General features: G+C 37.3%; 1 protein-coding gene across 1 annotated transcript in view; it reads right to left on the reverse strand.

Annotated features, from left to right (window-relative positions):
- XPR1 (xenotropic and polytropic retrovirus receptor 1) overlaps window positions 1-24,322 on the reverse strand; it is a 340,971-nt gene that overhangs the window by 241,025 nt on the left and 75,624 nt on the right. The window contains 1 exon segment of the mRNA XM_037825237.1: window positions 15,704-15,755. Coding sequence (XP_037681165.1) covers window positions 15,704-15,755 — 52 coding nt within the window.

The following is a 24,322-nucleotide window of genomic DNA, read 5'->3' on the forward strand; positions in this document are numbered from 1 at the left end:
ATAAATTTGATAACTAGCTTTTCCAAGTCTGCAAAGTAGGTTGTTGGAATTTTGATTGGGATTGCATTGAATCTGTAGATGAGTTTGGGTAGAATTGACATCTTAATGACATTTAGCCTTCCTATCCATGAACATGGAATATTTTTCCATCTTTTAAGGTCCCCTTCTATTTCTTTTAGTAGAGTTATGTAGTTTTCTTTGTATAGGTCTTTTACATCTTTGGTTAAGTTGATTCCTAGGTACTTGATTTTTTTAGTTGCTATTGAAAATGGTATCTTTTTCTTGAGTGTCTCTTCAGTTTGTTCATTTCTAGCATATAGAAACATTACTGACTTATGTGCATTAATCTTGTATCCCGCTACTTTGCTAAATTTGTTTATTAGCTCTAGTAGGTGTATCGTTGATTTCTCAGGGTTTTCTAGATATAAGATCATATCATCTGCAAACAATGACAGTTTTACTTCTTCTTTTCCAATTTGGATGCCTTTTATTTCTTTGTCTTGCCGGATTGCCCTGGCTAGCACTTCCAGCACAATGTTGAATAACAGTGGTGACAGCGGGCATCCTTGTCTTGTTCCTGATCTTAGAGGGAAGGCTTTCAGTCTCTCACCATTGAGTACTATGCTGGCTGTGGGTTTTTCATATATGCTCTTTATCATGTTGAGGAAGTTTCCTTCAATTCCTACCTTTTGAAGTGTTTTTATCAAAAAGGGATGTTGGATTTTGTCAAATGCTTTTTCAGCATCTATTGAGATGATCAATTGATTTTTCCCTTTCGAGTTTTTAATGTGTTGTAATACATTGATTGTTTTTCTGATGTTGAACCATCCTTGCATGCCTGGAATGAACCCCACTTGGTCATGGTGTATGATTTTTTTAATGTGTCTTTGGATTCGATTTGCAAGTATTTTGTTGAGGATTTTTGCATCTATATTCATTAGGGAGATTGGCCGGTAGTTTTCCTTTTTTGTAGCATCTTTGCCTGGTTTTGGTATTAGATTGATGTTAGCTTCATAAAATGAGTTAGGTAGTGTTCCATTTTTTTCAATGTTTTGAAAGAGTTTGAGTAAGATTGGTGTCAGTTCTTTCTGGAAAGTTTGGTAGAATTCCCCTGTGAAGCCATCTGGCCCTGGGCATTTATTTGTGGGAAGATTTTTGATGACTGATTGGATCTCTTTGCTTGTGATGGGTTGGTTGAGGTCTTCTATTTCTTCTCTGGTCAGTCTAGGTTGTTCATATGTTTCCAGGAAATTGTCCATTTCTTCTACATTATCCAGTTTGTTGCCATACAGTTGTTCATAATATCCTCTTATAATTTTTTTAATTTCTTCAGGATCTGCAGTTATGTCACCTTTTTCATTCATTATTTTGTTTATATGGGTCTTCTCTCTTTTTGATTTTGTCAGTCTAGCTAGGGGCTTGTCAATCTTGTTGATCTTCTCAAAGAACCAACTTTTGGTGATATTTATCCTTTCTATTGTTTTTTTGTTCTCTATGTCATTTATTTCTGCTTTAATCCTTGTTATTTCTTTTCTTCTACTTGGTTTAGGATTGGTTTGCTGTTCATTTTCTAGCTTCTTCAGTTGATCCATTAGTTCTTTGATTTTGGCTCTTTCTTCCTTTTTAATATATGCGTTTAGTGCTATAAATTTCCCCCTTAGCACTGCTTTTGCTGCATCCCATAGGTTTTGGTATGTTGTGTTCTCATTTTCATTCGTCTCTATATATTTAGCAATTTCTCTTGCTATTTCTTCTTTAACCCACTGATTGTTTAGGAGTGTGTTGTTTAACCTCCAGGTATTTGTGAATTTTCTAAGTCTCTGATGGTTATTGACTTCTAATTGTATTCCATTGTGGTCAGAGAATGTGCTTTGAATAATTTCAATCTTTTTAAATTTATTGAGGCTTGTTTTATGTCCCAGCATATGATCTATTCTGGAGAAAGTTCCGTGAGCACTAGAAAAGTATGTGTATCCTGGTGATTTGGGATGTAATGTCCTGTAGATGTCTGTTAAATCTAATTCATTTATCAGATTGTTTAGGTTTTCAATTTCCTTATTGGTCTTCTGTCTGGTTGATCTATCTATAGGAGAGAGTGATGTGTTGAAGTCTCCCACAATTATTGTGGAAACATCAATTGCTTCCTTTAGTTTTGCCAATGTTTCTCTCATGTATTTTGTGGCACCTTGATTGGGTGCATAGACATTTACGATTGTTATTTCTTCTTGCTGAATTGCCCCTTTTATTAGTATGTAGTGGCCTTCTTTGTCTCTCAAAACATCCCTGCATTTGAAGTCTATTTTATCTGAGATTAATATTGCTACACCTGCTTTCTTTTGGCTGTAGCTTGCATATAATATTTTTTTCCATCCTTTCACTTTCAATTTCTTTGTGTCCCTGTGTCTAAGATGAGTCTCTTGTATGCAACATATTGATGGTTCATTTTTTTTGATCCATTCTGCGAATCTATATCTTTTAATTGGGGAGTTTAATCCATTTACATTCAACGTTAAAACCGTGAAGGCATTTCTTGAATCGGCCATCTTATCCTTTGGATTATGTTTGCCATATTTTTCCCTCTCTCTATTAATATCCTTTATTGTACCCATACCGAATCTCTTTAGTACTGAACCTTTCTCCAAGTCTCTCTGTCCTGTCTTTGTTTCTCTGTCTGTAGGGCTCCCTTTAGTATCTCCAGTAGGGCAGGTCTCTTGTTAGCAAATTCTCTCAGCATTTCTTTGTCTGTGAAAAATTTAAGCTCTCCCTCAAATTTGAAGGAGAGCTTTGCTGGATAAAGTATTCTTTTTTTTTTTTTTTTTTTTTTTAATCATCATTTTATTGAGATATATTCACATACCACGCAGTCATACAAAACAAATTGTACTTTCGATTGTTTACAGTACCATTACATAGTTGTACATTCATCACCTAAATCAATCCCTGACACCTTCATTAGCACACACACAAAAATAACAAGAATAATAATTAGAGTGAAAAAGAGCAATTGAAGTAAAAAAGAACACTGGGAACCTTTGTCTGTTTGTTTCCTTCCCCTACTTTTCTACACATCCATCCATAAACTAGACAAAGTGGTGTTTGGTCCTTATGGCTTTCCCAATCCCATTGTCACCCCTCATAAGCTACATTTTTATACAACTGTCTTCGAGAGTCATGGGTTCTGGGTTGTAGTTTGATAGTTTCAGGTATCCACCACCAGCTACCCCAATTCTTTAGAACCTAAAAAGGGTTGTCTAAAGTGTGCATAAGAGTGCCCACCAGAGTGACCTCTCGGCTCCTTTTGGAATCTCTCTGCCACTGAAGCTTATTTCATTTCCTTTCACATCCCCCTTTTGGTCAAGAAGATGTTCTCTGTCCCACGGTGCCAGGTCTACATTCCTCCCTGGGAGTCATATTCCACGTTGCCAGGGAGATTCACTTCCCTGGGTGTCTGATCCCACGTAGGGGGGAGGGCAGTGATTTCACCTTTCAAGTTGGCTTAGCCAGAGAGAGAGGGCCACATCTGAGCAACAAAGAGGCATTCAGGAGGAGACTCTTAGGCACAAATATAGGGAGGCCTAGCCTCTCCTTTGCAGCAACCGTCTTCCCAAGGGTAAAACTTATGGTAGAGGGCTCAACCCATCAAACCACCAGTCCCCTATGTCTGTGGTCATGTTAGCAACCATGGAGGTGGGTAGGCGAATACCCCTGCATTCTCCACAGGCTCCTCAAGGGGGCACTACATCTTTTTTTTTTTTTTTTTTTTTTTTTTTTTTTAACTTTCCCTTCTTTTTTCAAATCACCTGTATGAAAAAAAAAGTTAAAAAGAAAACAAACATACAATAAAAGAGCATTTCAAAGAGACCATAGCAAGGGAGTAAGAAAAAGACAACTAACCTAAGATAACTGCTTAACTTCCAACATGTTCCTACTTTACCCCAAGAAACTTACATAATATAGCAACATTTCAGTGAACTTGTTCCTACTACAACCATCAGAAATTAACAGACCATAGTCATTTCTGGGCATCCCCAGAAAGTTAAATAGCTTATCTGTTCTTCCTGGATTATTGTTCCCCCTTCCTTAATTGCTCTCTACTGCTAGTTCCCCTACATTCTACATTATAAACCATTTGTTTTACATTTTTCAAAGTTCACATTAGTGGTAGCATATAATATTTCTCTTTTTGTGCCTGGCTTATTTCGCTCAGCATTATGTCTTCAAGGTTCATCCATGTTGTCATATGTTTCACCAGATCGTTCCTTCTTACTGCCGCGTAGTATTCCATCGTGTGTATATACCACATTTTATTTATCCACTCATCTGTTGAAGGACATTTGGGTTGTTTCCATCTCTTGGCAATTGTGAATAATGCTGCTATGAACATTGGCGTGCAGATATCTGTTCGTGTCACTGCTTTCCGATCTTCCGGGTATATACCGAGGAGTGCAATCGCTGGATCGAATGGTAGCTCTATATCTAGTTTTCTAAGGAACTGCCAGACTGACTTCCAGAGTGGCTGAACCATTATACAGTCCCACCAACAATGAATAAGAGTTCCAATTTCTCCACATCCCCTCCAGCATTTGTAGTTTCCTGTTTGTTTAATGGCAGCCATTCTAACCGGTGTTAGATGGTATCTCATTGTGGTCTTAATTTGCATCTCTCTAATAGCTAGTGAAGCTGAACATTTTTTCATGTGTTTCTTGGTCATTTGTATTTCCTCTTCAGAGAACTGTCTTTTCATATCTTTTGCCCATTTTATAATTGGGCTGTCTGTACTATTGTCATTGAGTTGTAGGATTTCTTTGTATATGCAAGATATCAGTCTTTTGTCAGATACATGGTTTTCCAAAAATTTTTCCCATTGAGTTGGCTGCCTCTTTACCTTTTTGAGAAATTCCTTTGAGGTGCAGAAACTTCTAAGCTTGAGGAGTTCCCATTTATCTATTTTCTCTTTTGTTGCTTGTGCTTTGGGTGTAAAGTCTAGGAAGTGGCCTCCTAATACAAGGTCTTGAAGATGTTTTCCTACATTATCTTCTAGGAGTTTTATGGTACTTTCTTTTATATTGAGATCTTTGGTCCATTTTGAGTTAATTTTTGTGTAGGGTGTGAGGTAGGGGTCCTCTTTCATTCTTTTGGATATGGATATCCAACTCTCCCAGCCCCATTTGTTGAAAAGACCATTATGGCTCAGTTCGGTGACTTTGGGGGCCTTATCAAAGATCAGTCGGCCATAGATCTGAGGGTCTATTTCTGAATTCTCAATTCGATTCCATTGATCTATATGTCTATCTTTGTGCCAGTACCATGCTGTCTTGGCAACTGTGGCTTTATAATAAGCTTCAAAGTCAGGGAGTGTAAGTCCTCCCACTTCGTTTTTCTTTTTTAGAGTGTCTTTAGCAATTCGAGGCATCTTCCCTTTCCAAATAAATTTGATAACTAGCTTTTCCAAGTCTGCAAAGTAGGTTGTTGGAATTTTGATTGGGATTGCATTGAATCTGTAGATGAGTTTGGGTAGAATTGACATCTTAATGACATTTAGCCTTCCTATCCATGAACATGGAATATTTTTCCATCTTTTAAGGTCCCCTTCTATTTCTTTTAGTAGAGTTATGTAGTTTTCTTTGTATAGGTCTTTTACATCTTTGGTTAAGTTGATTCCTAGGTACTTGATTTTTTTAGTTGCTATTGAAAATGGTATCTTTTTCTTGAGTGTCTCTTCAGTTTGTTCATTTCTAGCATATAGAAACATTACTGACTTATGTGCATTAATCTTGTATCCCGCTACTTTGCTAAATTTGTTTATTAGCTCTAGTAGGTGTATCGTTGATTTCTCAGGGTTTTCTAGATATAAGATCATATCATCTGCAAACAATGACAGTTTTACTTCTTCTTTTCCAATTTGGATGCCTTTTATTTCTTTGTCTTGCCGGATTGCCCTGGCTAGCACTTCCAGCACAATGTTGAATAACAGTGGTGACAGCGGGCATCCTTGTCTTGTTCCTGATCTTAGAGGGAAGGCTTTCAGTCTCTCACCATTGAGTACTATGCTGGCTGTGGGTTTTTCATATATGCTCTTTATCATGTTGAGGAAGTTTCCTTCAATTCCTACCTTTTGAAGTGTTTTTATCAAAAAGGGATGTTGGATTTTGTCAAATGCTTTTTCAGCATCTATTGAGATGATCAATTGATTTTTCCCTTTCGAGTTTTTAATGTGTTGTAATACATTGATTGTTTTTCTTATGTTGAACCATCCTTGCATGCCTGGAATGAACCCCACTTGGTCATGGTGTATGATTTTTTTAATGTGTCTTTGGATTCGATTTGCAAGTATTTTGTTGAGGATTTTTGCATCTATATTCATTAGGGAGATTGGCCGGTAGTTTTCCTTTTTTGTAGCATCTTTGCCTGGTTTTGGTATTAGATTGATGTTAGCTTCATAAAATGAGTTAGGTAGTGTTCCATTTTTTTCAATGTTTTGAAAGAGTTTGAGTAAGATTGGTGTCAGTTCTTTCTGGAAAGTTTGGTAGAATTCCCCTGTGAAGCCATCTGGCCCTGGGCATTTATTTGTGGGAAGATTTTTGATGACTGATTGGATCTCTTTGCTTGTGATGGGTTGGTTGAGGTCTTCTATTTCTTCTCTGGTCAGTCTAGGTTGTTCATATGTTTCCAGGAAATTGTCCATTTCTTCTACATTATCCAGTTTGTTGCCATACAGTTGTTCATAATATCCTCTTATAATTTTTTTAATTTCTTCAGGATCTGCAGTTATGTCACCTTTTTCATTCATTATTTTGTTTATATGGGTCTTCTCTCTTTTTGATTTTGTCAGTCTAGCTAGGGGCTTGTCAATCTTGTTGATCTTCTCAAAGAACCAACTTTTGGTGATATTTATCCTTTCTATTGTTTTTTTGTTCTCTATGTCATTTATTTCTGCTTTAATCCTTGTTATTTCTTTTCTTCTACTTGGTTTAGGATTGGTTTGCTGTTCATTTTCTAGCTTCTTCAGTTGATCCATTAGTTCTTTGATTTTGGCTCTTTCTTCCTTTTTAATATATGCGTTTAGTGCTATAAATTTCCCCCTTAGCACTGCTTTTGCTGCATCCCATAGGTTTTGGTATGTTGTGTTCTCATTTTCATTCGTCTCTATATATTTAGCAATTTCTCTTGCTATTTCTTCTTTAACCCACTGATTGTTTAGGAGTGTGTTGTTTAACCTCCAGGTATTTGTGAATTTTCTAAGTCTCTGATGGTTATTGACTTCTAATTGTATTCCATTGTGGTCAGAGAATGTGCTTTGAATAATTTCAATCTTTTTAAATTTATTGAGGCTTGTTTTATGTCCCAGCATATGATCTATTCTGGAGAAAGTTCCGTGAGCACTAGAAAAGTATGTGTATCCTGGTGATTTGGGATGTAATGTCCTGTAGATGTCTGTTAAATCTAATTCATTTATCAGATTGTTTAGGTTTTCAATTTCCTTATTGGTCTTCTGTCTGGTTGATCTATCTATAGGAGAGAGTGATGTGTTGAAGTCTCCCACAATTATTGTGGAAACATCAATTGCTTCCTTTAGTTTTGCCAATGTTTCTCTCATGTATTTTGTGGCACCTTGATTGGGTGCATAGACATTTACGATTGTTATTTCTTCTTGCTGAATTGCCCCTTTTATTAGTATGTAGTGGCCTTCTTTGTCTCTCAAAACATCCCTGCATTTGAAGTCTATTTTATCTGAGATTAATATTGCTACACCTGCTTTCTTTTGGCTGTAGCTTGCATATAATATTTTTTTCCATCCTTTCACTTTCAATTTCTTTGTGTCCCTGTGTCTAAGATGAGTCTCTTGTATGCAACATATTGATGGTTCATTTTTTTTGATCCATTCTGCGAATCTATATCTTTTAATTGGGGAGTTTAATCCATTTACATTCAACGTTAAAACCGTGAAGGCATTTCTTGAATCGGCCATCTTATCCTTTGGATTATGTTTGCCATATTTTTCCCTCTCTCTATTAATATCCTTTATTGTACCCATACCGAATCTCTTTAGTACTGAACCTTTCTCCAAGTCTCTCTGTCCTGTCTTTGTTTCTCTGTCTGTAGGGCTCCCTTTAGTATCTCCAGTAGGGCAGGTCTCTTGTTAGCAAATTCTCTCAGCATTTCTTTGTCTGTGAAAAATTTAAGCTCTCCCTCAAATTTGAAGGAGAGCTTTGCTGGATAAAGTATTCTTGGCTGGAAATTCCTCTCTCTCAGAATTTTAAATATATCGTGCCATTGCCTTCTCGCCTCCATGGTGGCTGCTGAGTAGTCACTACTTAGTCTTATGCTGTTTCCTTTGTATGTGGTGAATTGCTTTTCTCTTGCTGCTTTCAGAACTTGCTCCTTCTCTTCTATGTTTGACAGTGTGATCAGTATATGTCTCGGAGTGGGTTTTTTTGGATTTATTCTATTTGGAGTTCGCTGAGCATTTATGATTTGTGTATTTATGTTGTTTAGAAGATTTGGGAAGTTTTCCCCAACAATTTCTTTGAATACTCTTCCTAGACCTTTACCCTTTTCTTCCCCTTCTGGGACACCAATGAGTCTTATATTCGGACGTTTCATATTATCTATCATATCCCTGAGGTCCATTTCGAGTTTTTCAATTTTTTTCCCCATTCTTTCTTTTATGCTTTCATTTTCCATTCTGTCATCTTCCAGGTCACTGATTCGTTGTTCAACTTCCTCTAGTCTTGTACTATGAGTGTCCAGAATCTTTTTAATTTGGTCAACAGTTTCTTTAATTTCCATAAGATCATCCATTTTTTTATTTAGTCTTGCAATGTCTTCTTTATGCTCTTCTAGGGTCTTCTTGATTTCCTTCATATCCCGTACTAGGGTCTCATTGTTCATCTTTAGTTCTTTGAGTAGCTGCTCTAGGTGTGTCTCTTCTGGTCTTTTGATTTGGGTGCTTGGGCTTGGGTTATCCATATCGTCTGGTTTTTTCATATGCTTTATAATTTTCTGTTGTTTTTGGCCTCGTGGCATTTGCTGTCCTTGATAGGGTTCTTTTAGGGTTTGTAGACCAGTTGAAGTCCTTATCTCTAATTTATCAGATCTACAGCTTCGTGGAGTACACTTTCTCTAACTAACCAGCAGATGGCGTCCACGAGCCACCTGTTCTCCACAGGCCAGATCTCCCCTGCTTAGCCTTTTTGGTGAGTGGGGGAGTGAGTCTTGTGGGGCCCAATTGGTGTCCCAAGCTTGCGTGTGTAGTTGGTGTTGCCTGCCCTGTATGTGGGGCGTGTTTCTGGGCAGTCGGGGAGGGGGGGTGGCCCCTAACAATCAAATCTCCCTGATGATCCTAGAGTTTTAAAGCTACTGCAATAGTCTAATCCTTCAGTTCAGTCCTGCCACAGTTTGTCTCTGCCACTGACCCACAAGTCTTTGGTATTGGCGTATGGCTCCTGAGACTTGCAAGTGGGCCCCTCTTCCAGGCTGTGCACCCCGGGTCCTCTGTTGAGGGATGACTGTGCTATGTCACAGGTGAGTGCCGTCCCCCCAGGGCAGTTCTGGGCTGCTGGGCTGTGTTGGGAGGCTCCCAGTCTGCTCAAATGATGGCTGAATGGGGCTCTGTTAATTCACACTGCTCCCCCTTCCCAGCTCTGGGACATTCAGCTGAGGTTGCAGGGAAGGCTAATGTCCACGCCCAGTTTTGTGGTGTGTGCCTGTTATTTGAAGCACTTCCGTCACACTGGGTTGTCTGGGGCAGCTCTGGGCTATGGGGCTGGCGATGGGCAGGAGTGTTTCCTGTCCACCAGGATGGTGGCTGTGAGCGGACACCCCCCTTTTCTTGGGAAGTTGTGTTGTTTAGTGAATTTTCTCAGCCACTGGATTACTGCCTTTTGTCTCAGAGCTCTCTTAGTTCTGCTCTTGACTTGACGTGCCCAAATTTCAATTCTTTGAAGCTTTCTGTATTGAGCTTCTTAGAGTAATTGTTTTAGAAAAAGCAAAAAGGATTTAAAAAAAAAAAAAACAAAACAAAACAAAACAAAACAAAAAAAAAAAACGGCCCTCCTCAGAGATCTAATGGGTTATTGAAATGCTAATAGACAAAGCAACCAGGGCCATTAAGGAAAGGTGCCCTGGGCAGAGAGATCAGCCTTGCTTCGGGATTTGCATATGCGCCTCAAGGCCTGATCTCCGCCCTTCCCCTTTCTGTGTTCACCAGAACTCCAAAAATCCTCTGCTTTTACTTTGGAGCTTCTCGTGTTGTTTTCCTTCTATGCCCGTCTCCTCTCTGCTGGGCTGGCTGCTCTCAGAGTCTCTGGTGTCTGGCCTCAGTCTATCTATGGTTGGAGTTTGAATCAGTAGAATGAGTTTCCGATGAGAGCAGCCACTGCAATTCTCCCTTCTCCTTCCTGGAGCTGACAGCCCCTCCTCCCCCGGGACTGAGCCTGGCAGGGAGGGGCGCGGGTCCCCTGGCCGCAAAAACTTACAGATTTCGTTGATCTCAGCAGTTCCACGTTTTCATGAGTGTTGTATGAAGTATGCCCAAAGACAGATTGCTCTGTGGTGTCCAGTCCACGCAGTTCCTGGCTTTTTACCTACTTTCCTGGAGGAGTAACTAAAACATACAGCTCACCAGTCTGCCATCTTGCCCCGCCTCCCCTTGATTTCTTGATATACTGAAATTCTTTTCAGTTGTTTTTACTTTTAAATAGGAAAAACCCCACTTTATCAATGAAGAGTAAAGCCATTATCTTGATATGCCCTACTAAGACAGAAGGAAATAATTTCCTGCTATAAAAATAGTATCTGTAGTGATTTCTTATAGACAAAAACTTTCATATATTGTTCCTTTTATCTAATATGCTATAATCTAATAAACCATTTTACTTCTAAGAATCCATATCAAGTCACCTTTTGTTTTTTCAATTATAAATCCACTCCACCTTAAACAAAACTAGAGTGGGAAATATGAGGCAGATACTTTATTTTAATATACCCGGTCTTAAATAACAAATGAGTAAAAATGATTTTAATTCTAATTATGATGCTGTTACATTTAACATATTTAAATAGGTATATCTATTATACCAATTAGATTCACCTTAATACAACAAACATTTTAAAAATAAATCTCTAGGTATTATAATCAGGGAGGGAAATACTCCCAGGACCTTATAAAATAATCAAACTATCAATGAAATTAAGAAGCCTATAAACAAATGGCTAATTATTGAACAAAAGAAGGTTATCACGAACCACAGTAATCTAACATTATTCAATAAGGTTTATGACACAGAGTTTTTAACTTTGGCTATATATTAGAATCACCTGGGGAGATTGTAAAACCATCTATGACTGGAACCAGATTCTATTTTAATCACTCTAAGATGAGGACAAAGTATCTGTAATTATCAAAACACCCCCCCCCGATGAATTTAATGTGCAGCCAAATTTGAGAACCACTAATTAATTTATAGTATATTAAAGTTTTAAGACTGAAAGAAACTTGCTTTCTGGCACCAAGGTTTTAAGCCTCCTCAAACTTAAGGTGCAGGAAAAAAGGAGAACGGAGAAAAGAGACAACTTTCAAAAAATAATTGAGACCTATAAATATTTCCTTTTCTTTGTAACATGTTAAAAGTTTAAAGTTCTATCTTGGGCTTTATTGATGAATGTGCATATGCTGTATTATTTCATGAATACCTGCTAAACAAAAAAGTCTAGAAATACAAGGCCAGTAAATTTTTAACAAGAATAAAAGAAATACAGAAATTATCATCTAAATTAATAAGCACCATTCAAAAGACAGTCAATTAATACAGAATAACAATATAAATGAAGGACATAGTTACAATCCCTTTAACAACTTTTTCTAACCACAACACTATATCAAATACTGTCTCCTTAAACTCCATTCCAATAAATGAGTTCTTCTTATTCTGCACACGCTAATGTTAATACCCCAATACATCCTAGAATATTTTGGGCAGAAAATAAAAAACAAAATTCATGTTTAAAAAGACAAAAGCCACATGGCCTTATAGCCTGTTTAAATGAAAGTAGAAAGAAAGAACAAGTGCAGAATACTTCCCAAGTGTTCTTGCTTTATCAGTCTACAATACCCCATGTATAATAAGAGTCCAAAGAAGTTTATGTCTCTGCCAATGAGATAAAAGAAAAAGTTCTTAACCATAAATATTTGTCATTTTCGGCATGCTTTCACAGAAAAGTTTTTCTCCAATAATAGCTGAAAGTAAGTGAAAAGTTACTAGGAACATGCTCTCCATGAAGGAGATGAATCAAGATCACCATAATATTCAACATATTTCAGAGTATCTTTGTTAAACACCTATGAAAAGCTTTTTAAAAATTTAAAGATAACTAGCCCTACCTTGACAATAAAATCAAAAGAACGAATATTAAAGCAAATTATAAAGAATGGGGAAATCAGTTTAACTTCCAAGTAATTGCATTTTACTTACATTGTTAAAAGATTTTGAGGAGTCACTCACTCTTCAGGACATATAAGATATAATAAACCAATAAAAAACTGAATATTTTTATAAATTTTAAGTGTCTTGAGATTAAATATTACAGAATTAAATACAGTACAGTATACCACAAAATTCAGTGACATATTAACAAAACTAATTTATACCTAAGTGTCAATACCCTGTTTTTAAAAGGTAAGGGAAATAGGGAGTTAATGCTTAATTGCCACCGAGTTTCTGCTTGAGGTGTGGAAAATTTTGTCAATGGATGGTGGTGATGGCAGCACAACAATGTAAACATAATTAGACACCACTGAATTATATGATTGATTTAGGTTGCATATGTTACTGGAATAAAAATTAAAAAAAAAAAAGAAAAAAAAAATGGGACAACAAACACAATGGCCCCTAATGTAAACTATGAACTAAACAGTACAATTATAATAATATTCTTTTATCAATTTTAACAAAGACAGTAACGCAAAGTACTAATAATAGGGAAAATGTGAGTGGGGGATGTATATGGGAAATTCTTATTTTCTGCATCATTTTTCTGTAAACCTACAACTTCTCTAATTAAAAAAAAAGAAAAAAATTGTGAAAAATATAAGGGAAAATATCTTCAGATGTTGGAAGAAAGCACATTTTGAATTCCCAATGGTCAGTGATAAAAGATATATATTTCTACATTATTAAAGAGAATGAGATTTTTAATAATTGATCTATAGTTTTATTAAACAACTTCAGCATCTATTGTATGTCATAAAAATAAGACCCCAATGATTTGTCATTAGAATGACTTCATACTATTCTACTTTGGTGTCTCATAGAGAGATTATCTAGAATATTTTTGGCATATAATTTCTAAGTCATTCATCTCTCTTGAAAAACTCTGATGTAAAATTTTAAAAGAATACCCAACCTCAAAAGGAGCACTCACTCAAGAAATAGTTGTTGATACAGCAACTCTTAAAGAAGCTGAACAGGAGATCAGACTACAATTAGATATATGAATGAAACAGACTTGGTCAGGAATAAGGTAAATTAGAATACAGGGTAAAGGGTGATATTGGCTGTATTTTAAAACTCAACTTCTGTGTTAGATCAAAGGAAAAGAGATTTATTTGGTACAAAATTTACTTTTTCTTTAGCACATCATCTAATTTAACCTGTCTGGTAAGTTTATTTAAACATTGTAATTACATGGAACCTGGAATAGAGAATGAGTTCTTGTTATTCTGTACAGGCTAATGTTAATACCCCAATACATCCTAGAATATTTTGGGCAGAAAATAAAAAAGTTTTTGCAAAGTCCCCTTGAGGGACTGGGGAAAAATAAGGAACTATTAAACTTCCCCACCTAGGGAATTCCTATTATTCTCCTAAGCAATAGGGGCTCACAATATCATACATCAAGCCCTCAACCTGAAGGCTTGCCCCTATGAAACTTATTTCTCCAATGGCAAAACTAAGCCTACTTATAACTATGCCTAAGAGTCACCCCCAGAAATCCTCTTCCATTGTTCAGATGTGGCCTGTATCTCTAAGCCAACTCTGGAAATTAACTCACCACACTCCCCCCACCCTCATTCCACATGGGGCATGACTCTCAGGGATGAGACTGGCCCTCGCACAATGAAATTGAGAATGCCTTCTTGACCAAAAAGGGGAAAAGAAATGTAACAAAATAAAGTTTCAGTGGCTAAGAGATTTCAAATAGAGTCAAGAGGTCATTCTGGAGGTTATTCTCATACATTATATAGATATTCCTTTTTAGTGTCTAGCGTATTAAAATAGCTAGAAGGAAGTACCTGAAACTGTTGAACTGTAATGCAGTAGCCCTGATTGTCGACAGTTATGATCGCATAACTATATAGCTTATATCATATGACTGGGTGATTGTGAAAACCTTGTGACTGATGCTTCCTTTATCCACTGTATGGGCAGATGAGTAATAAAATAAAGCAAAAAAATATGTAAATAATGGGGGGAGGGTGACAGGTGTGGGATGTTTTGGAGGTTCCTTTTTATTTTTTTTTTTTTACTTTTTTTAGAGTAATGAAAATGTTCTGAAATTGACTGTGGTTGACGAGTACAAACCTATATGATGAACAAAACAAACAAACAAACAAAAAGTAGCCCAGAAAGACTTCTGTAGAAATGAAAGAATCAGGAAGAATTATCTCCCAACAGTATTATCAAATTATCAAGAAAAGTTTTATGAGAAAATTGCTTTCATAGAGCCTACCAGAGAGAAGAAAACTAATATTTTTTGAGTGAACAAATGAACAATAGACTGATGTTGGGATTCAAATGAATGGGAGTGGGAACAGTAACACAGAAAAAACATGCACTTGAGATTCAAAATTATCTATATTTCCCATTTGACTTTACAGTTACTACATGTGGGCTCTTGAATATTACATAACTTCTGTGAGTCTCATATTTCTCATCTATAAAATGAGAACACACAAAAATGAAAAAAAAAAGATAACAGTTGTTGAATTAGCTCATAACTATTTACTGACAGAAGTATTCCTACAACTTTTACTTAGATCTCTCCAAATCTATCAAAGGTTCACCCATAAAGAATGAGCTGGTAAGCAGAAGTTGAGACAACAGAAAAGATCAATAAAGATAATTAGAGGCAACTACCACTCTCAGGTCAGTTATTTCATGACTGCCAGAATGTGCAGATGCTTACATATTCATGCTTGCACACATACACACACATACACAGAGTAAACATGCTCCATTGTTTTCCAAGGCCCATTCTAAAGATATAACATAAATAGAAGGGAAAAGCTATATTGCCCAGATTAATTGGGGACTACAGATACACTGAAGGACACATGGAAGGAGGGAAGGAAGAAAGGAGGGAGTGACAGAGAGAGGGAGGGAGAGGAAGAGAGAAATACAAGGAGTGAGAGAGATACAATGGGTAAAACTACCCAGATCAGAACCTTGACTCTAAACCAGTATCTCTGATTTACAGTCCTGAGGTGATATAAGGGCATTATAAGAGATCCATCACAGGGTAAATGTGAGATAGATAAAAGAAAATTTCGATTGAAATATAAAATGATCAAAATACATATTATAGAAAACAAAAAAAGATTTACATAATAGGGCAGGTTATCATATTGGTTTTATACTTCCCAGTTTAAAACATCTTTCCTTAAAAAGAGATTTTATATGACTGAGAGATTAATCCCTCTTACCTTCCACAGAAGGTGCCTGGTCCTGAGCTGAATACAGCATATCCTTGAAAGCCTATTAGAAAGAAAGAAAACAAATACATAAAATCATGAATAATCTTCATATTGAAGGCATATGAAGCTAAACAATCACTTCTTTCAATATCCAAACAAAAACTACGTATGGTTCCCTAAATCAAGAATTTGGCGAAATACTGCAATTAACTTTAATTGGGTACAATCCAAATACTACACTGTAGTGGTTTAAAGCTGTATGTACCCCAGAAAAACATGTACTTAAATCTAATTCATTCCTTACAATTGGGTGTGAACCAACTGTAAGTAGGACGTTTTGATGAGGTTTCCTCAGTTAAAGTGTGGCCCACCTCAGTGGGTCTTTATCCTATTGCTAGAGTCCTTTGTAAGTGGAATGAAATTCAGGTAGGCAGAAAGCTACAGGGAGCAGGTGAAGCTGAAATTCAACGGAACATGGAAAAGAGTACAGAGGCCAGGAGAGGCTGCCACAGGCACTGCCATGTGACAAGGAGCTAAGGACCAAGGATCACCAGTAGGCAGCCCCAGAAAGCCACAGTTTACAAAAAGAAAACATTGCTTGATGACACTTTGATTTGCACTTTTTCCCAGCTTCAGACCGTGGGTGAATAAATTCCACTGTTTAACCTGAACCATTTCACGGTACTTGCTTGAGCGGCCCAGGAAACTAAAACATAGACTTTCATATCAATCAAGTACTATCTAACCCTCATGATGAGAGAGAAAGAAAAAGAGAGAGCACAACTAATCTGTACACCTTAAAAATAAAAATTAATGAGCATTTGAAAAAGAATGAAAAATAACCTGAGAGATTATAAATTTAGTCAAAAGAAAATAGTAACAGCAGTGATGTCATCGACATGGCAATGTCAGCTTCCCCTGAAATGGCTACACAGAGATTCAGCAAATAAAATGACAAATTACATCTGAAGGACAGTAGAGACTGAAGAAAGATTCCACAAACAACGAATCAAAGAAAAAGAAATATCATGTAGGAAATTTCTGCCCAGACCTACCGGGCAATTCCCATCCCCCTCACTTGGTCCCACACAGCTTGGAAGTCAGTCAGAGGCAGCGGCATGGGTCCCTCCCATCATGAGCACATACTATATAAAGGCACTCACAGCAGTGAGTTAAAACCCACTCATATCCGGGCACCGAGACACAAGTCCGCAGGGACCAAGGGCAGAAGATAGCCGCTGAACATAGCCACTAAGGACTGCTGCACACAAAAGGGCCCTGGGTGGGGAGGACTGCAGTAGAACTGTTGGCAAGAAGTGTGCTCACTCAATACAGTTTCTATTGGATGGGCCACCTAAATGCAAAACTGACTTTTCTGGAGTGACCCACCCTTCTAGATTGACCCAAGCTGGCTACACAGAGCAGGATACACAAACGGGGAAGAAATCAGAGGTAGAAAAGCCTCACAGAAAGAAGAAGAGAAAAAAAAAAAAGGTGGTGGAGGGGGTTAACATGAACTTCTGTAAGAGACGACGGGTCCCAAAATGTAAAAGTGTAAGGGAAATGTGGCATTGAATGAAGCAGAGAATTTAAACAAGTCATAGGAGATAGGGAGAAAATTCTGCAGAAAAACAAACGGAACAAATCAAGATTCTCAGGGATGGAACTGAAGAAAGGAACATTATTCAAGGAGGTGAAACAACTGCACAAAAAGAAAGACCTGAAAAATTGTATGCATATCCAGGGCAAGAATCAGATGATGAAGTGCTGACAAATTCTGGACAGTTAAAAATGCGCTATTCTACAGCAACATATCCCAAAGTAATTTGGGCAGAGAATAAAAAAATATATGCAGGGCCCCCCTGAGGAGCTGGGGGAAAATGCGCAAGTGTTGAACTTCCTTACCTGGGTTGTTGCTGATGTTCTCACAAATATTGAGGGCTGACTTTTTGGTGTGCCATGCCCTCTATCTTGCAGCTTGCCCTTATGAAGCTCGTGACTGCAAGGGAGAGGCTAAACCTGCTTATAATTGTGCCTATGAGTCTTCCCCTGAGTAACTCTTTGTGGCTCAGATGTGGCCCTTTCTCTCTAGCTAAGCCAACTTGGCAGGTGAACCCACTGCCCTCCCCGCTAGGTGGGACCTGACTCCCAGGGGTGTAAATCTCCCTGGCAACACAGGATATGACTCCCGGGGATGAACATGGATTCAGCATCATGGGATTGAGAACATCTTCTTGACCAAAAGTGGGAAGCGAAATGAAACAAAATGAAGTTTCAGTGGCTGGGAGACTTCAAATGCAGTTGAGAGGTCACTCTGGTGGGCACCCTTATGCACTATACAGATATCCCTTTTTAGGTTTTAGTGTATTGGAATAGCTAGAAGAAAATACCAGAAAATTATCAGATTCCAACCCATTAGTCTTGACTCTTGAAGATGACTGTATAACTACACAGCTTACAACAGGTGACAGTGTGATTGTGAAAACCTTGTGGATCACACTCCCTTTATCCAGTGTATGGGTGAGTGAGTAGAAAAATGGAGACAAAAACTAAATGAAAAATAGGGTAAGATGGGGTGGATGACTTGGGTGTTCTTTTTTACTTTTATTTTTTATTCTTATTTTTATCCTTTCTGGTGTAAGGAAAATGTTCAAATATAGATTGGGGTGATGACAACTATATGATGGTTCTGTGAACAGTTGACTGTACACCATGGATGATTGTACCGTATGTGAATATATCTCAATAAAACTGACTTTTTAAAAGAATGGACTATTCTAAATGTGCCAGTTTGGATGTATTATGTCCCCCAAAATGCCATTATCTTTGACGCAATCTTGTGGGGCAGAATAGTATTGATTACTTTGCAACCTACTGGTTCAGTGTTCCCATGGAAATGTGACTCAATCAACTGTGGGCAAGACCTTTCATTGGATTATTTCTATGAAGATGTTACCCCACCCATTCAGGCTGGGTCTTTATTGGATCACTCGAGTACATTAAAAAGAGCCAAACAGGCCCAGACACAGAGCAGCTGTGAGTGACATTTTCCAGAGCACCTGAGAGTAACATTTTGAAGAGCAGCTGCAGCTAAAAGAAGACAAAATGCTCCAAGAGCAACACTTTGGAGAACACCATTTTGAAACAACCTGAGAGCAAGCAAATGCCAGTCACGTGTCTTCCCAGCTAACAGAAGTTTTCTGGATGCCAATGGCCTTTATTGAGTGAACATACCCTTTGTTGATGCCTTACCTTGGACACTTTATGGCCTTAAGATTGTAACAAAATAAACCCCCTTTATAAAAGCCAATCCATTTCTTGTGTTTTGCATTCTGTCAGCACTAGCAAACAAGAACACTGAAGTTCTAGAATAAATTGGAACAAGTATCAAAGAAAAGCTTTAACACTAAGCCAACTGACAATAAGACCCTACACAAGAGGGAGAAACTGACCTTCAGAATTAACCCATCAAGATAAGATGCCTAGATATGAACAAAAAATTACAAGTCATATTAAGAAACAGGAAGATATGGCTTACTCAAGAGAACAAGTTAAAACTTCAGAAAAGACACAAAATTTGGAACAACTATTCAAGGATGTTCAAACAAATCTCCCAAATCAATTCAAAGAGATGAAGGAAAATATTGGATAAAGAGCTAAAGGATATTAAGAAAATGAGCATAAAGCAGAATTTGAAAGCATAAAAAGAAACATAATAGAAATTATGGGGATGAAAGGCATAATGGCAGAGGTTAAAAATACACTAAAGGCATACAACAGCAGATTTGAACAGGCAGAAGAAAGAATTAGCAAACTAGAAAACAGGACAATCAAAATCATACAGTCAGAGGAACAAATAGAGAAAAGAATATAAAAAACTGAGCAGTGTCCCAGGGATCTGAATGAAAGCATGAAGGAAACAAGCATATGCATCATCAGTATCCCAGAAGGAAAAGAGAGAAGGTACAGAAAGAACATCTGAATAAACAATGGCCAAAAATTTCCCAACTCTTACAGAAGACATAAATTACACGTTCAAGAAGTGCAATGTACTCCAAACAGAATATATCCTAATAGACCTACTCCAAGACACATACTAATCAGAGAGTTAAATGCCAAAGATAAAGAGAGAATTCTGAAAGCAGCAAGAGAAAAATGATTCTTCACATATAAAGGATCCTCAATTAAGACTAAGTGCTGATATCTCGGCAGAAACCATGGAGACTAAAGCCAGTTTTATGATATACGAAAGGTACTGAAAGAGAAAAACCTCCAGCCAAAAACTCTTTATCTGGCAAAACTGCCCTTCAAAAATTTGGGAGAATTTAAAATATTCACACATAAACAGAAACTGAGAGAGTCTGTCAACAAAAGGCCTACCCTACAAAAATTACGGAAGGGAATTATGCAAGTTGAAAGGAAAAGAGATAAAGTGGCTTGGAGTAGTGTGAAGAAATGAAGATCATCAGCAAGGGTAACTAAAAGAGTAAATGCAAAACCCAAATAATACTACATGCTAAATATGCAACTCTACTATTTAATTCCTATAAGAGTCAGAATATAATTGAATAGGAAAAAAGCATATTTCCTGGTAAGGGATGTGTAAAATATAAAATGTTAAAGTGGGACAAAAACAACAAATAAAGTGGTAAAGAGGGGAAACAGAAGGATATGGGAGCAGAGAACGTGAATACTATTGAAGTTAAGTTTGTATCTTTTCAAATTAGTGCGTTACAGATGTAGCATGTAATATAAACCTCAGGGGAACCAAAAAGACCGCATTTTAAAAGTATACAGAAACAGAAGGGGGCAAGATGGTGGCATAGAGAGGAGTGGAATTTAGTTAGTCTCCCTGGAACAACTAATGAACAACCAGGAACAAACAGTAAATGATTTGGAATATCTGCTAGGGACAACCATGACCGTCCACCATCGCACACCAACCTGGATTGGGAAGAATGCCTGAGATTACAGCATAAAATCTGTAAGTAAAATCTGCGGACCTGTGCTGGGAGCCCCCTCCCCCCATGGCAGGCTGAGATGCAAAACCTCACTGTGGTAGAAAGCAGGACTCTCCCAGAAAGCGAATATAGCTTAACCAAGCTCCAACTGGGGTTTTAATTAACAAATGTGGACTGCTGAATACAAGCTACAAACCCCCAGCAAGCACATAGAGGCTTTTAGTGATGACTGATCTTAGACACAAAGACACAAATAAATTGAAAGTTAAAGGATGGAAAGAGATATTCCATGCAAATAAAAACCAAAAAAAGAGCTGGGGTAGCTATACTAATATCAGACGAAACAGACTTTAAGGCAAAAGCCATAACAAGAGACAAAGAAGGACACTATATAGTAATAAAAGGAGCAATCCACCAAGAAGAAATAACAATCAAATATTTACACACCTAATCACAGTGTCCCAAAATACATTAGACAAACACTGGCAAAACTGAAGGGAGAAATACACATCTCTATAATAATATTTGGAGACTTTAATAAATCACATTCACCAATAGACAGAACATCTAGACAGAAGAATAATTAGGAAACAGAGAATATGAATAAAAAGATAAATGAGCTAAATCTACAAAAAATATACAGAACATTTCACCACAAAACAGCAGGATATACATTCTTTTCAAGTGCTTACGGATCATTCTCCAGGAAAGACCATATGTTGGGTCATAAAACAGGTCTCAAAAAATATAAAAAGATAAAATTATAAAAACCACTTTCTCTGACCATAATGGAATGAAGGTGGAAATCAATTAACAGGCAGTGAACTGGAAAATTCACAAATCTATGGAGGATAAACAACACACTCTTAAAGCAGAAAATCAGTAAATATCTCAAGATGAATGAAAACTAGAATACGACATATCAAAATTTATGGGATGCAGTTACAACAGCGCTGAGAGGAAAATTTATAGCACTAAACACCCACATTAAAAAAGACCTAAAATCAAAGACGTAACTGCATACATGGAGGAAAAAGAAAAAGAATAGTAAACTAATCCCATTATGTACCATTAAGAAAGAAAAACAGTACCAATTAAACTATGATGTCTGTAACAGGCACCACAATTTCAGAGGTGATTACATGTGGATAGGACAACATGCATCCAGAATCCACGAAATGCAGTAATTTGTTTTGTCACAGTGTACTTTTTCACACAATGGATTCTAAAAGTTCAGCTATCATTCAATGTGTACAACTGATGGCTTTTAGTATATTTACAGTATATGCATTTACCACCACAATCAATTTTAGAATATTTTCATTACTAAAAAATGATGGCTTGCTTGATATGTGAATATATGTCAATAAAACTGTTTTAAAAATGGGCAAAAGTCTTGAACAGACATCTCTTCAAAGAAGAATACAAATGGCTAAAAAGCACATGAAAAGATGCTCAACGCCACCAGCAGTAAGGGTGTGTCAGAAATTGTAGGAAGGTATAATGTATGGATCAAATCCAATATGAACTGAGAGGGTTGGATATCCATATCCATATCCAAAAGAATGAAAGAGGACCCCTACCTCACACCCTACACAAAAATTAACTCAAAGTGGATCAAAGATCTCAATATAAAAGACAGTACCATAAAACTCCTAGAAGATAATGTTGGGAAACATCTTCAAGATCTTGTATCAGGCAGCCACTTCCTAGACCTTATACCCAAAGCACAAGCAACAAAAGAAAAAATAGATAAATGGGAACTCCTCAAGCTTAGAAGTTTCTGCATCTCAAAGGAATTTGTCAGAAAGGTGAAGAGGCAGCCAACTCAGTGGGAAAAAATTTTTGGAAACCATGTATCTGACAAAAGACTGATATCTTGCATATATAAAGAAATCCTACAACTCAATGACAATAGTACAGACAGCCCAATTTTAAAATGGGCAAAAGATATAAAGAGACACTTCTCTGAAGAGGAAATACAAATGGCCAAGAAACACATGAAAAAATGTTCAGCTTCACTAGCTATAAGAGAGATGCAAATTAAGACCACAAGATAACATCTCACACCAATAAGAATGGCTGCCATTAAACAAACAGGAAACTACAAATACTGGAGAGGATGTAGAGAAATTAGAACTCTTACTCATTGTTGGTGGGACTGTATAATGGTTCAGCCACTCTGGAAGTCAGTCTGGCAGTTTCTTAGAAAACGAGATATAGAGTTACACTTCAATCCAGCAATTTCACTTCTCAGTATATACCCAGAAGATCTGAAAGCAGTGACACGAACAGGTATCTGCATGCCAATGTTCATAGCAGGCATTATTTACAATTCCCAAGAGATGGAAACAACCCAAATGTCCTTCAACAGATGAATGGATAAATAAAATGTGGTATATATATGTCATGAAACATATGACAACATGGATGAACCTTGAAGACATAATGCTGAGCGAAATAAGCCAGGTACAAAAAGAGAAATATTATATGCTACCACTCACGTGAACATAGAAAAACACAAAGTAAATAGTTTATAACATAGAATGTAGGGGAACTAGTGATAGAGAGCAATTAATGAAGGGAGAATGATAACCTAGTAAGAACAGATAAGCTATTGTGGGTAATTTAACATTCTGGGAATGCCCAGAAATAACTATAGGAACAAGTTCACACAAATGTTGCTATATTAGGTTATTTTCTTGGAGTACAGTAGGAACATGTTGGAAGTACAGTAGTTATTTTGGTTAGTTGTCTTTTTCTTATTCCCTTGTTTTCATTGGTTTGAAATATTTTTATTGTATTTTTTTCTATTTTTTTTTGATATAGTTATTAAAGTAAAAAAAAAAAAAAAATGAAAAAATATGCAGAGCCCCCTGAGGAGCTGGGGGAGAATGCAGGGGTGTTAGACTACCCCACCTCGATGGTTACTGATGTGCTCACAGATATTGGGGACTGGCGGTTTGATGGGCCGAACCCTCTAACACGGGACTTGCCCTTGGGAAGACTCTGACAGCAAAGGAGAGGCTAGGCCTGCTTATAATTGTGCCTAAGTGTCTCCTCCTGAAAGCGTCTTTGTTGCTCAGATGTGACCCTCTCTCTCTAGCTAAGCCAACTTGGCGGGTGAAATCACTGCCCTTGCCCCTACATGGGATCTGACACCCAGGGGTGTAAATCTCCCTGGCAACATGGAATATGACTCCTGGGGAGGAATCTAGACCTGGCATCGTGGGATGGAGAACATCTTCTTGACCAAAAGGGGGATGTGAAAGGAAATGAAATAAGCCTCAGTGGCAGAGAGATTCCAAAAGGAGCCGACAGGTCACTCTGATGGGCACTCTTACACACAATGTAGATAACTCTTTTTAGGTTCTAATGAATTGGAATAGCTAGCAGTAAATACCTGAAACTATCAAACTACAACCCAGAACCCTTGAATCTTGAAGGCAATTGTATAACAACATAGCTTATGAGAGGTGACAACATGATTGGGAAAGCCATATGGCTCATATTCTCCCCTTTGTCCAGTATATGGATGGATGAATAGAAAAAAGGGGGTAAAACATAATAAATAAATAAATAAATAAATAAATAAATACATAAATAAATAAATAAATGTGAAATAAGTCCTATACAAATGGAGTATGGCAACGATATTACAGTTATC

This window comes from Choloepus didactylus, chromosome 2 (assembly GCF_015220235.1).
Source record: "Choloepus didactylus isolate mChoDid1 chromosome 2, mChoDid1.pri, whole genome shotgun sequence".
Classification (NCBI taxonomy): domain Eukaryota; kingdom Metazoa; phylum Chordata; class Mammalia; order Pilosa; family Megalonychidae; genus Choloepus; species Choloepus didactylus.